At 42.9% G+C, this 13,573-nt stretch overlaps 3 protein-coding genes across 3 annotated transcripts; all 3 read right to left on the minus strand.

Moving 5' to 3' along the window:
• Positions 1 to 2,595: 2,595 nt before the first annotated feature.
• On the minus strand, positions 2,596 to 3,978 carry LOC100693661 (claudin-3). Its single transcript, XM_005465025.4, has one exon. It carries the CDS (start codon positions 3,817 to 3,819, stop codon positions 3,172 to 3,174), a length of 648 nt encoding a protein of 215 aa, XP_005465082.1. The 5' UTR covers positions 3,820 to 3,978; the 3' UTR covers positions 2,596 to 3,171.
• Positions 3,979 to 5,397: 1,419 nt separating this feature from the next.
• Positions 5,398 to 6,888, minus strand: LOC100693399 (claudin-4-like). Its single transcript, XM_005465024.3, has one exon. It carries the CDS (start codon positions 6,747 to 6,749, stop codon positions 6,099 to 6,101), a length of 651 nt encoding a protein of 216 aa, XP_005465081.1. The 5' UTR covers positions 6,750 to 6,888; the 3' UTR covers positions 5,398 to 6,098.
• Positions 6,889 to 9,230: 2,342 nt separating this feature from the next.
• Positions 9,231 to 11,724, minus strand: LOC100693127 (claudin-4). The gene is made up of 2 exons (XM_003459448.5): positions 11,106 to 11,724; positions 9,231 to 10,421 (listed from the first exon to the last, which is right to left on the minus strand). The coding sequence occupies exon 2, from the start codon at positions 10,276 to 10,278 to the stop codon at positions 9,610 to 9,612; it is 669 nt and encodes a 222-aa protein (XP_003459496.1). The 5' UTR covers positions 10,279 to 10,421; positions 11,106 to 11,724; the 3' UTR covers positions 9,231 to 9,609.
• Between the last annotated feature and the right edge of the window lie 1,849 nt (positions 11,725 to 13,573).

Raw genomic sequence — 13,573 nt, forward strand, 5'->3', positions numbered from 1 at the left:
CCAGGCTTCAAACCTTCTGATTGGCACACATTTTGTTTTTAGCGTTTACGTGTAGACGGAGATATTTTTTCAAAACTGCACGTGTGGAAGGGATTTTTTTTTTAAACGAAAACGGTAAAACTCAGTTTTCAAAAAGAGAATACTGCAGCCAAGGTTTTTGTGCTGAGCATTGATCCATTAAACTGAAACTTCAGTGATTGCTAACACCAGGTCCTGTGGATATTTTTTGCAGACACACATGTGATCGGTCTTTGATAAAGTCCTCTTTCTGCAATGCCCTGTGGAGCCACAGTACATTTGATTTAAAACTTGTAAAGTTTACTTCCAGTACTGGAAACATTTAGTGGCTTTGCTCTCTTTTTTTTCCATTCCTGCTCTTGTTTGTGCAAAGTAACATTTTGGCAACTTTCTCATTCTAGCCATATTGCTAATATAATCACATGTAAAAATAAATTTAGCTGATAGAAAAAAAGTTAAATTTAGATAGGAAATGTTTCTTGAAGATTAATAGAATTTCTTTTGTTGGTTCACTAACTTTGTTGTTCTCATTGTTTATCATTTATATGTGGATCTGTTGTGCTTTGGATTTGCATTTCTTGCTGTTACTGGCAGGAATCTTGGTGAGTTTCAGTTCACAGTGAGTGGACACAGTGAGTCTGTGTAATTATCAGGGAAGGGGGCTGTTTTCCTTTTCTGACTTCAGGTGCCAGGCAACCTCACTGTCCTTCACATTCCCCAGTTTCGGTCATGTGACCAGAGTTTGGCTAGAGCCAGCGAGCATGACCAGAAACACTCACAGACGGCCCTTTCTTCTTTTTTCCCACTCCTCCAGGTTTAGGTATTTGATTAGATACAGTTTTATTATACCCTCAAGAACTCTGGGGTTGGTTGGTCCCCATTTGCTTCCCAATTTTAACTCCCTGGGTTTTTTCACTGTTTATTTATGGTATTATTTTGAATTAGTTTTTTGAGTTAATCACTAGTTTTATAAAGTTTCTATGTGTTTTAATTCACCAGCTGGGAGTAGGACTCTTAGTAGAACTCTATATTCTGCAGAGCAAATAAAGAATTGATTTTGTAATAAGTATAATACTAAAGTAATAAGTATTAAGCTTATTACAGTTAGTTTTAAGCTTATACTTGACTCCTTTTAAACTTCTTGTCAAAAATAATTCTCCTTCAAATGAAAATGATTAATTTCATTTCACTTCTTTCCATTTGCTACAACCTGATCTTAGAATGGTTTAAAGTGCACCTGTGTGTAAATCACTGATTAACAGCAACCAAACATGCCCGAGAGTCCTAGACCAGTCACTGGAACACTACACAGGAAATGGTGCTCAGTGGCAAACAACCTTAGATGATGAGCCTCTGTCACATATAGAGAATTTCCTGTAAATGTCTGAAACTAAAAGTATTTTAGCCATTTGAGAGGGAAGTGTTTGGATGCCCACATTTATTATAATGCAGTCATACAAAAAGTTAATCTCAATTAGTTTAAATGAAATTTTAATTTAAATGAGCTCTAACCTGTGGTTACTGGTTAGAGCTCATTCATTGACCAGATGTCAAGCAGCTCCTTGTCCATTGTTGAATGTGATAGGACTAAGAGACAGCAGTCGGTCACATGATACGGCACCAAGGGACCTCCTCCATATTTACTGTGAGATATTCATGCATTTTTAGCATACCTGCCTTCCTCAGATGTGTCTGCATGTGTTTTGAAACTATACTGAAAAGGATGTGTGTCATTGAATGGAAATTCTAGTTGGTAGGAGTTTTAACGTTTTAAGCTTTTGAGTTAAGATAACTATGTGCTCCTTTGCTGCATCTTTTTTTTAAATAAAGAGACAAAATGAAAAACTAGGTAGTAGAAGATTAAGGAGAAGTTAAAGTTTTACTGCATTTGGTGAACACTTTTAAATCTTGTTTTTACTTTCATGAATTTGAAATATTTTACTTTGTTTTAATGTTATTCATGCATTTTTATTTTGTTTTGTAGTATTTATTTTGATTTCTGTTGATTTTACTTCATGAAAGATGTTTTATTTTGCATACCACTGTACTTATTCAAGCTATTAGCTGTGGTTAACTTACCAAAGATATTTCTTTACATCCTGTTCAGTGACCTGTAGTAAAGGTGTGTGGTGTTAATGGGTACTACCTGCAAACAGGTGTCGGGGCCAGAAATAAAAGAAATGCAACTTGCCTGGAATGACTCCACTGTTTTGTGCTCACATTCTCACCTCTGCCAGTTAACCGATCCTGTGGCTAATTGTTGAGAGCGTATGTGGTAAAGCTGCCAGCTGGAGGTAATTTATATCTCAGGATTGAATATCAGGGTTACTCTCACAAAGACACCTGAACAGAACACGCACCATCACTTTTTGTTACTGGTTCACTGACTCACGCAAGAGTCAGTATGCTGTTAAAAGATTAACAAGAGCTTGTTTTATGTTCTTGATGAAGACAAGTTTAAAAAAGAAAGGGGATAATATCTTAAAAAGTCATTTTTATTTAGAAAAAAGGCCATTGAATAATACATATCCATCAGTTGTATGTAATACAGCATGATTAACTCAGTTACAAGTTGCCTCAGAATCCATGTTCTTTTATTCTCAGTACACACTGTGGACACTGTGTGTCCTGCAACTTCCAGTCTCTCAGCAGACCCTTTCCACAATGTAATAGAAACTCAATTTAATGCATGTTATCATTTGTCTTGGCTGGTACAGGTCATTATTGATATTATTACTACAGTATTTACAAGACATAATCCTTTTGACAGCTCTGTATGCTATTCAACACACCAAATTTTTCAGTTTTCTACAGAGGGATGCTTCAGCATGAATGTGGCAGTGGTGGCTTGTGGAAAAAAATATGCCTTTGTAAACATGTAAAGAAGCTGGTACCATATAAAATACAAAATGTAACAGTAACAATAAAATGAACAATATTAACCAGAAAAAGATGGAGTACTAAGATATGCACCGACATGTCTTTTTCAGTCTCTTGAAAAGCACAAAGCCCATCACAAAAATACTTAATATTACAGGCAAAATCAAATGCATCCTTCATTAACAGTTCTCATTTTTTATGAGCTCTTTGTCTAAAGACAATCTCATGGGGTGAGCGAGTTCAAGATTAAGTACCGTTTTTTTTCTTTTTGGTTCATACATAGTCTTTCCTTTCTAAACCTTGGGCACCGACAGACCGTGGGGTAGAATAAGCCATTCGTGACGGGTTGTATCGTGTCTCACGAGGCGGACAGGAGAAACAGAGCAGTCCACCACCCAGAATCAGGAGTGCAGCGGCTGCCCAGCCAATATACAATGCAGCTCCCAGTTCCCTCCGCTGAGCATCAGTGAGTAACGGATTGTAGAAATCCCTGATTATGGTGTTCGCAGACCAGGAGACAGGAATGAGCTGCATGACACCGGATACAATGAAGAAGACTCCAGAGATGATCATCACCTTGGCCTTGGATGCTTCGTCTTCAATGCAATTGGTGCACTTGGCCCCAGTAATAGCAATGAGCAAAGCCAAGATTGCTAACAGGATGGAAATGACCGTGAGAGCTCGGGCAGCTTGAAGATCTTGGGAGAGGGCGAGCATAGAGTCATACACCTTACACTGCATCTGTCCAGTGCTCTGGACCACGCAAGTCATCCACAGGCCCTCCCAGATGATCTGAGCCGTCACAATGTTGCTGCCAATGAAGGCTGTCACCCTCCACATCGGGAGGGCACAAGCCACAATGGCAATAAGCCATCCTAAAATGCAGAGGGAAATGCCGATCAACTCCAGCCCTATAGACATGCTGAGGGTCCTTTTTCCTTTTCCTGCTGAAAGTATGTCACACCTGAGGTAAGAAAATCTAAAAAATCTAATACAGGAGAAGAGCCAAGAAGAGACCCAGGTATGGTTAATTTCAGGCCTTGCATCGGTGTGTGATGATCTTTCATCTCGACTTCAGTAGTGCTGATTTTATAAGGCTGGTCAGATGCAGGGGAGGAGTCTTTGATGAAGCTGACATCACCAAAAGGGGAGGAATTACCTGGACACTCAAGTCTTTCTGCTATCGGCTTACATGGCCAACTTCACAATGGGCCTGACCACAAAGAGGTCTTTTACAGCTAAAAGGGTATGCAGTTATGTGTTTTTAGAATCAAATAACCAACTCTGTGGTAAATTTAGATTTACTGTATAACAAGTGTTGTAAATGTAATGTACAAAAGTATGGGAGGAAAGAAAGATCTTCGTCGTCAAGGAAACTTATTAAAAAAAGAATATAAATGGAATGTTACCTTCTCAGAATGAGTTTATAAAATGAAATTTTGTGAAATCAGTGAAAACTTTTCTTTCACTTTCCAGCTGCTCATAATGCTGATAAACCTTTAGCCCAGCCTTCCCTCTGTGGGATCATGCTGCTTTTTTTGAAATGCCTGATAAATGAAGAATTCTGGTCTCAGTTCTTCCAAAACAACCTGTAACTCTTCTGATAGTCACTGCAAAAGCCCTTGCCTCTCCTAAGCAAGGCAGTGAAGATTCTCTGCAGCTTTACAAGAGCACAGATTATCTCAGTTGAAGTTAAATCCTTACACATACAAATGAGCCTGGCTTTCACCTGGCAGCCCTGTTAACTTTTATGAGTCTTAATGAGTCCACCTGTCTATAGAATGTCCTTGGATTTCTTTTCGTCCAAGACTGTCTCCCTAAGAATGCCCCCATCCCCCAGCACTCTGTAATCCAGGAGTAAAATGGCTTCATTGTTTGGAGTGAGAGTTCAGATAGTTGACTGTGTGTAAGATGACAAGGTGGCGGTTCTTGTTATCACGGAGCCTGCAGACATATGGGAGACAGGGGGATGAATAAGTGCTGTGACAGAGACTCTGAGTTGTCTAATGAATGGCTGAGTGTGCAAAATTAATGACATTGTTCTTCTTTACACCCCTACAATATCAAGCTTGAACATTTTACAGAATCTACTTTTGAATGTGTTGTTTTAAATTAGTACATTCTCATTTTAGTATGAACAGCAGAGTATAATTGACCAATCTACCATCAAACAGAGACTTGGTAAATTTTAAATGATTAACCATTACTTTATATAACTGCTGTGTAATAGAGCAGTGGTTCTCAGCCAATGATGGAAGCAACTAGATTTAAAAAAAAAAAAAAGTCAAAACATACTTTACTTTGTTGATGCTATAAAATATTATTGATGTGTGTATTTTGCATGGTTTTTCTCAAATGTTGATATACCAGATAGCTCACTCTCAAAAAAGTAAAAAGGAAGAAAAAGCTTCTTTTGGGTCTTCACTTATTCACATTCACTTATTTTTTATTTATTTTACTTTACACTGCATACCCTGTCTGACAGTAACATTCATCCAAAGATTATCATACACCTCAGACTTCTTAAAAAAAAAAAACCCACTGACATTGATTATTTTGATTGACATTTTATTTCATGTATTTGTTGCTTACACTCTTTTTTTCCTGCCCTTTATACTTTTTAATTAAAATTTTTTGCAATCACTTAAAACAGTCACAGTCACGCAATGATTATTTTTTTTATTAACTAAAAGGATCCTTTATAGATAGATAAATAGATTGGTCTTCAAGCCTTAGCAATCAGTCATTTTCAACAGTTAGGGCTCATTGTCAACAGTCAAAATGATCACAAGAGGTTTGTTTAAAAAGGGCGTAAAAACATGTAAACCAAGAAAACAATCCAGAGAAACAGATGTTAAAAAGCATATAGATAGATACAGATAGAACACAATGAAACCTTATTCTAATCAAAGCATTTATGTGTATTTAAAAATGCGTAATAAACACAATTAAAACTGTAGGCATATAAATGAACAAACTCTCTAAATTTGGACTGCAAATAATTGAACTTTAAAGTTGTTAACCTCCAACAGCAACATGTCTGCCCTCAAAATGTAGAACATGACAATATACCATGACAGAATATGGAGCTTCCTTCTGAACATGAGAGCAGAAGGATACAATTTTCCAAGAAATGGCTCTTCTCCTTGAGCATTCTTTTCCATGATGGCAAAGATGTGATAAAAGAGCAGATGTTTTTTTCAGACGTAGTCTTTCCTGTCATAGTCACTGGGGATGACGGACTTAGGTTGAGCGTATACCGTTGATGGAGGCCCATACTTTTTCTGAGGCTTCTGGGGCCGGCTGCACAAGACGATGGCCCCTCCGATGAGAAAAAAAGCAGCTGCTGCCCAGCCCAGGTACAAAGATGCACCGAAGTCTTTCTTCTCCCCCAATCCCGTTGAATTGTGGAAGTCCATCATAATATTATGGGCAAACCATGACACGGGTATCATCTGGCTCAGAGATGCCAGGATAAAGTTCACACCAGCAACAATCATCACTTGAGCCTTGGTTGCCTTTTCATCCACACAGTTGGTACACTTTGCTCCCACAAAGGCTGCAAACAGCCCCACAATTCCCAAAAGAATAGAGAGGATAGTGAGGGCACGCGCGGCCTGAAGCTTGGGACTTAGATCCAACATGGAGTAATGAACTTTACACACCATGTAACCCGTGCTCTGGGTTCGGCACTCCATCCAGATGCCCTCCCAGCTCGTCTCAGTGGTGATGATATTATTTTGAATGAAAGCTGTTACTTTCCACATGGGCAAAACGCAAGACGCAATGGCAAAGATCCATCCAAGGAAAGCCAGGGCCACTCCAAGAATCTCTAATCCCATTGAAGGCATGTCTGCACTGTGTGTAAATATAAAGTGTCCACTGTCAAATGTCAAGTGTCAGATGTCCTCAGAGTAGTTTGAAGAGATCTGAGTGATTTATTGAGATTGTTGCTGATATGAGAGTAGATTGTTTTAAATAGGTGGAGTCATGTGGATATTGACTGGAGGAGTTCAAACTGTTAACTGCCCCACCTCATTCGTACTGCCAGAAACAGTCGACTCAGCTTAATGATTCAACTTTCACGGCCTCAGTAGCTCTCCCACCTGTTTGGGTGAGGGGAGAGTAAACAGTTTCTTTATCTCTCAAGTCTACAGCAGTTAAAGAATAACAGAAAAGGTAAAAATCAAAGGATGAATGGTTAAAAGTAGAGGACAACTTCAGCATTAGTATCATTGTAGCAGTGTGTGGCAAATGAGTCAGAAAGAAAATTTGTTAAAAATGCTTATTAAAAATGCAAGTTGCACAAATGGGTTGTGAATGGCATTAGTACTTTATTAGACCTTATTTGGATAAACAGTATTCACTGAACCTCAGGCATAATGGAAGTGGTGAAAAGCATATGGGCGGAAAGTTAGCTGGAAACCAGTGGGAGTACTTTGATTATGTGAAGGTTGTATTTGTGTATATGTGAAAGCCTCTGCATACTTCTGATGAATTTGATTAAAAAACAAAAACATCATCCCCAGTTCTATGGAAAGCTTTCACAATTCCATCTAAAAAAATTTCAGCTTTAAAAGTTTAAAGATATAAATGTTTTGGAAAAAGTGCTTTCATCTGGCCATTAAAAAGACGAGGCCTCACCTAGTTTTCCTTCTCTGCTTTTGATAGAAATATCATTTAAAAGACAGGTGATTGATAAGAATGGTGTTCGACTTATGTAAAGCACACACTGAGTTACTCAAGCAGCCTCAGTTTAGAAAGCTTAAATTATTAGATGTGATGTCATCGTGTTAGGGTGTGTAATGTGCTGATATGTACTGCTAAAAACAGCTTCACTGCATCTGTTCAAATGACTAATCAGTCCTTCTGGGAAGTTTTTGACTAACACTACTTGTGGAACTGCAATGCAACACAAAACCTGTCCAATATAATACATTGTGCATAGAACATATTACTTTCGTGAAACTCTTTTAGGAACATCTGTATTTCTCTCAGTACACGGACATGCTTGAAATAAAAGAACACACTAAATAATAGGCCAGTGTGTTGGAAAATGCATAAATAGTCTGTTTGGGTGTCCTCGTGGATGGATTATCAGTGTCCTTTTTCTGAAAATCATTGCATCATTTCTTTCAACTTCTATTTCAGTGTGCTGTGGAGAAAAACTTACACTCTGGCCTCCAAGATTTAGCAGAGGTTTCTCATCACACTTTGACAGAAACTGCACAGCATTATTTTCACTTTGTAAACCAGGTTACTAACATAAACATTATTGACATGATCATAGGACCACAGCAGTCAAACGCATGCCCTTCAGACACTGAATGAATGATGCTTGAATGCTTGTGCTTAAATCAAACATCATTCAAGAAATTTATATTTTCTTGAAGTTCTTGAGAAAGCTTTGGTCCATCAGAATACAAACAGTAAAAATATAAAAAGCCTTAACATTTTATCCTGAGTCACTCTCTACTGGGAAATTATGCACTCATATTTTGTCCACACCTCATTTAACCAACAACAACATCATTTTTTCTCTCTTACATCTGCAGTTTCTTTGAAATGGGAGCTGCCTTGTACTAATATGCTTTCCATCACTTCTGACTAGCACCTGATTGCACTGTGGTGCTCAATGACACATTTTGGAAGCAGCTCTGTGGCTCACTGAAAAGGAATTTCTAGTATATTTAGAAGCTCGTAAATACTATATACTAATATTTTAATAAATTTATGTTACTTCGTAGCTAATGCCAAAGTTAAGAACACATGAAATGTTTTCTAATTTGTGTATCTTGTGGATTTTTAGATCTGCTTGTTTGTCGAATGGATTAAATCACATGAGTTTGTTGACCCTAAATGAAGCAATTCGACTATTTTTCTGTCTATATTGTTAAAGTGTACTATTTAAGCATAATTTCTTCCATATTAAATCTTTTTTTATATAGTGTTTGCTTTTTAAAAAAAAAAGAAAAAAGAATTGACATACCCTTTTAAACATTCAAGCCATGTTTTGAGTCTATGAACCCAAACAGAAGTGCACAGCAATTAGTTGCAAACTAGCTGATCAATAGAGTCTTTGTGGCTCAGTTGTGACTCGGCGCAGGTTACATCCCCCTGCAGTTGGAGACTGTTATCTCCGACTCAATTTCACTTTGCAAATGGAGGGCAGGCTACGAAAGAAAGGAAGCACAAGGTGCTCCTCTGAAACAAGCCATCTATTGTTCGTTTCTTCCATCTACATTGAAATAAAATATCTAAAGCTGGAATGCACCTGAACTGCACTTCTTGGTCAAACATGGCTGAACTCTATAGTTGGTATGTGTCCCTGCCTCTTCACACCAACAAACCTTTTGGAATAAAAAGCACAGTACAAAGTGCATATCCACCATAAACAATAAGTTGATAACAAACAAATTACTGAAAAAAAGTTTTACTTTTCAACTGAAGTTGTGAAACTTCCTATTGTCAGAATTGACTTGCAATTACATTGTGTTAGGTTAGAAACATCTTGATTTCAGCTTTTTGAGGAAAAAATGTGTTCATACTTGCAAAAGAAACAAAAAAATGCACATCATTTAAAAAAAATGTTCATGACTAAAACATGAAACACAGATCAGTCATTGAAGCTAGTGCCAAACATGCATCTACTACATCTACTACAAACCACAAATTTATAAATGCAGATCATCATTTCCTCATGTCACATGGTCATACATAGTCTCTTCTGGTGTATCCATTGACTGATATGGTTTTTACTGCTGAGTAGTCAATGCGGGAAGGTGCAGGACCACCACCGCTTGGTGCCGTGGTTGATCTGCGAGGGCAGGAACAGCAAAGCAGGGCTCCCCCTAGAATCAGCAGGCAGGAAGCAGCCCAACCAAAGTACAGAGCATTACCAAACTCCCTCTTCCCTGTCTCCTCCAGCATGGGGTCATAGAAGCCCAGGACAATGGCGTGAGCTGTCCAGGACACAGCCACAAGAAGCAGCAGTCCAGCCACCACAAATGTCACCCCAGCAGCCACCATGAGGCGAGGTTTACTGCTCACATCCCGGCTACAGTTGGTGCACTTGGCACCAGCCACTGACAGAACGATACCCACAATGCAAAGAACCAGAGAGATGATGACCAAGGCACGAGCTGCTTGCAGGTCAACTGGAAGCCCCAGCATGGAGTCGTGCACCTTGCAGTGCATCTGTCCGGTGCTCTGTACAGAACAGTTCATCCACAAGCCTTCCCAGATAACCTGAGAGATGACAATGTTCTGGCCGATGTAGGCAGCCACTCTCCACATAGGCAGGCCACAGGTCACCATTACTCCCAGCCAGCCAGCCACAGCCAGAATGATCCCGAGGATCTCCAAACCGGTAGAATACATAGTTGGAGCAGGGGATGAGGAAGGAGCTGAACAAAATTCTGTTCCAGTGCACTGTGAGATGGGAGGGCTTCTGTGTCGGTGAGCTCAACCCTCTTGAGATGAAGGTGACATTGGATCTCTGTGGCTCAAAGGCCTGTGCAAGACTTTTAGTGAGAGAGGAAGAGAGAGGGAGAAAGAGATTCTACCTTCTTTATTCAGCTTAGATGACTGAAGGTGGAGTCAGCTTAAGGTGGCATCATTTTTACCTCCAAACTAAACTTGGGTTTCTGCATACATCAAAGTTTTCTTTGAAATCTGATACAAAAAGAATTCTTGTAACATGAGACAACCACAAAAATAAATATTTTTGTTGAAAGAATAGTCCAATGCTGAAATGTCCATGAACCCAGAGAGTCTTAGTTTATAGTAAAATGCTGTAGGTTTGTTTTTTTCTGAAAGACAGTTTAATTTATTTTTACACCAATGAAATATTTACATTTATTAACTAAGATGCATACACTGAACCGAGTCGAGATACTTTTAAGTTTTTGTTTTTTTAAAAAAGGCTGTACAGATACACAGTATTTTAGACCATGTTTGCATATTTCTGTGACATGTGACAGCCTTGATGAAAAATGCTGAATCATTCGCTGAATGAGACCCACGTAGAAAAAAAGACCAACAATGCCAGCCTTGTCTTTTGGTGGTCAGTCACACAATCCCTTATAGCACAGAAAATACCTGCTGGCCAAAAAAAGAAACAGGCCTCTTAGGAGTTCTCTTTATGTAAATTGAGACTTGTACCTATCTAGAGAGTATTCTTGGATGAATTTAGCTAATTATATTACCTCATTGTCCTTAATGATTGTTTTGTAGCGGCCAGGGCTGTTCGGGGTTTTGTGATTGACAGTTATGTTCTGTTGTCATGTTGCCATAGTGACAGGTGGCGCTCTCTATGTGAGTCTGTGTTTCCGGGTGGGAGAGCGCCATGTTTTGTTGTTGTTGAAGGCTAATAAACGGCTGTGCTCCCTGGCTAACTCGCGGGAAGCAAGACCAAACGAAACCTCTGTCTCCTCCTTGTCTGAGCTCGCCACATTGGTGTCAGAAGTGGGATAGCTCACCCTCGCCGGAATGGAGAGAGACACTCAGAGGCTGGAGCAAGCCGTCGAGGAGAGTATTCGCTGCTTGGGAAGTGAGCGATTGAAGAGAGAGCAAGCGAGCGGCCATGTAAGTCCCCCGACGGGTCTCGACGGCGCGAGCGCACCACGGCAGGGACAGTGCTTCATGGGCTGCCTCTGTCGACCGACACACCGGGCCCCCGACAGCGAGCAGTGATGCCTGCAACGCCAGCTAAGGTACCGAAATACAACGGGCTAACCCCGCTAGAGCCCTACCTCTCACAAGTACGGCTAGCCGCGAGGCATAATGGCTGGAGCGACGAAGAGGCTGCTACACACCTAGCGCTAGCATTGGAAGGAGATGCACTGCAGGTACTCCTTGACCTAGCCCCGTCAGAGCAGCATGAGCTCCAGGCCCTCACCATAGCACTCGAGAGGCGATTTGGGCAGCGGCACTCCACTGATCAGAGCAGGGAGCAGCTGACCAACCGGAGCCGTAGGCCGGGGGAGAGCCTGGGCACCTTTGCAGCGGATGTGTTGCTGTATGCTCGTTGTGGCTACCCAGAGTTCCCAGCAGCAGCCCGTGAGGAGCTTAGCCTGCATGCTTTCCTGCGAGGACTTTTCCCAGAGCGACTACGTCAACACGTCCGCCTGGCCATGCCTCAGACTCTCCATGAGGCGCTCCTTGAGGCTGAAAGGGCCGAGCTTGTGCTCACATCGTGACCTGACCAGCAGTTGCGGCCCCCAAACTACCCTCAAATCAGAGCCGCAGACTGCGACAGTGAGGGGGAGGTCGCGGGGATATGCCAGTCGCATCCCTCGGTGCCCTGGAGGCATCCCCGTCGACCGACCGACCGCTGCTACCGGTGCGATGAGCCTGGCCACGTGGCACGCGACTGCCTGGCGCCCGCCCCAAAGGCCAGAAGTATGTGGCCGCAGGGGGATGAGAGGGGGAGCGGTACAGCGAGGGGACCACCGCTCCAGCTTCCTGCCCCCCTCCAAGAATGATGCACGGTGGCGGGCCTAGTCGGGCACCTCAAGGGACTCTACCTGAGATGCTGTGTTGAGGACCAGCCCTGCCAGGCCCTGGTGGACACGGGGTCCACCATTTCCCTAATACGACCTGGTGTGTTTCCTGGAACATCCGGGACGCTTGTGATGGGTTGGTCGCCCACCGACACCCAGCTGATGACAGTGACGGGGGAGAGAACTGACATGTGGGGGAAGAAACCGTTGCGGATCCGAGTGAAGGATCTGGAGCTGGTGCACGACTTCTGGCTTGCTGACATCCAAGACCAGTGCATCATCGGCCTTGATCTGCTGACCCGCTGGGGGGCCTGCGTTGACACCGCGAAGCTGGCTATCATTCTTGGTACAGAGACTCTGGCCCTCCAGTGCGGTCAAAAGCAGGGAACCGGAGACTGCAGGCAGACGCGGCTGGTTCAGCACGCCATCGACACCGGCTGTGCTCAACCCATCTGTCTGCGCCCACGCCAGCTGCCCCTCTCGAAACGGCAGGGAGAGCGGGCCCGGGAGGCACGGGGCGTGGCTACTGCTCGGGCCACAGCCGGCGGAGGGGGATGGCTCTCGTTGACCATGCAGCAGCTGAAGCAGGAGCAGGAGGCTGATGCGACGTTGGTTCAGGTGGGGGCCTGGCTGGAGGCAGCACGACGCCCAGGCTGGACAGGAGTGTGAGGACAGGGGCCCGAAGTGAAGGCCTACTACTCCCAGTACAACAATCTGGAGACCCATGACGGCCTCCTGTACCGGAGATGGCGGGCCCCCGAACAGGGCAAGGATCTCCCGCAGCTGTTGGTGCCTCGGTCGCTGCAGTCGCAGGTGCTCGAGCTTGTCCACGGCTCGGTGGGGGCCAGCCACTATGGGAATGCTAAAACTCTCCGCTGTTTCACGGGACAGTTCTACTGGCCTGGTTGTCGACGGGGTGTGGAACTTCATGTGCACTGCTGTGACGCCTGTACGGCACGGAAGGGCCCCACTCAACGCCCCACTGCCCCCCTGCAGCAGCATTGGGTGGGGGCCCCGATGGAGAGATTGGGAGGAGACGTCCTAGGGCCTTTCCCCGTCCCCGAGGCAGGGAACCGGCGCGTGTCGGTGGCCAGGGACTGCTACAGGAGGCTGAGGGAGTGGCCACGAGTGGTTCATGACTACACCCGCCAGGCCCAGGTCAGCGCCGGAGT

The sequence above is a fragment of the Oreochromis niloticus genome, linkage group LG14, assembly GCF_001858045.2.
Source record: "Oreochromis niloticus isolate F11D_XX linkage group LG14, O_niloticus_UMD_NMBU, whole genome shotgun sequence".
NCBI lineage: Eukaryota > Metazoa > Chordata > Actinopteri > Cichliformes > Cichlidae > Oreochromis > Oreochromis niloticus.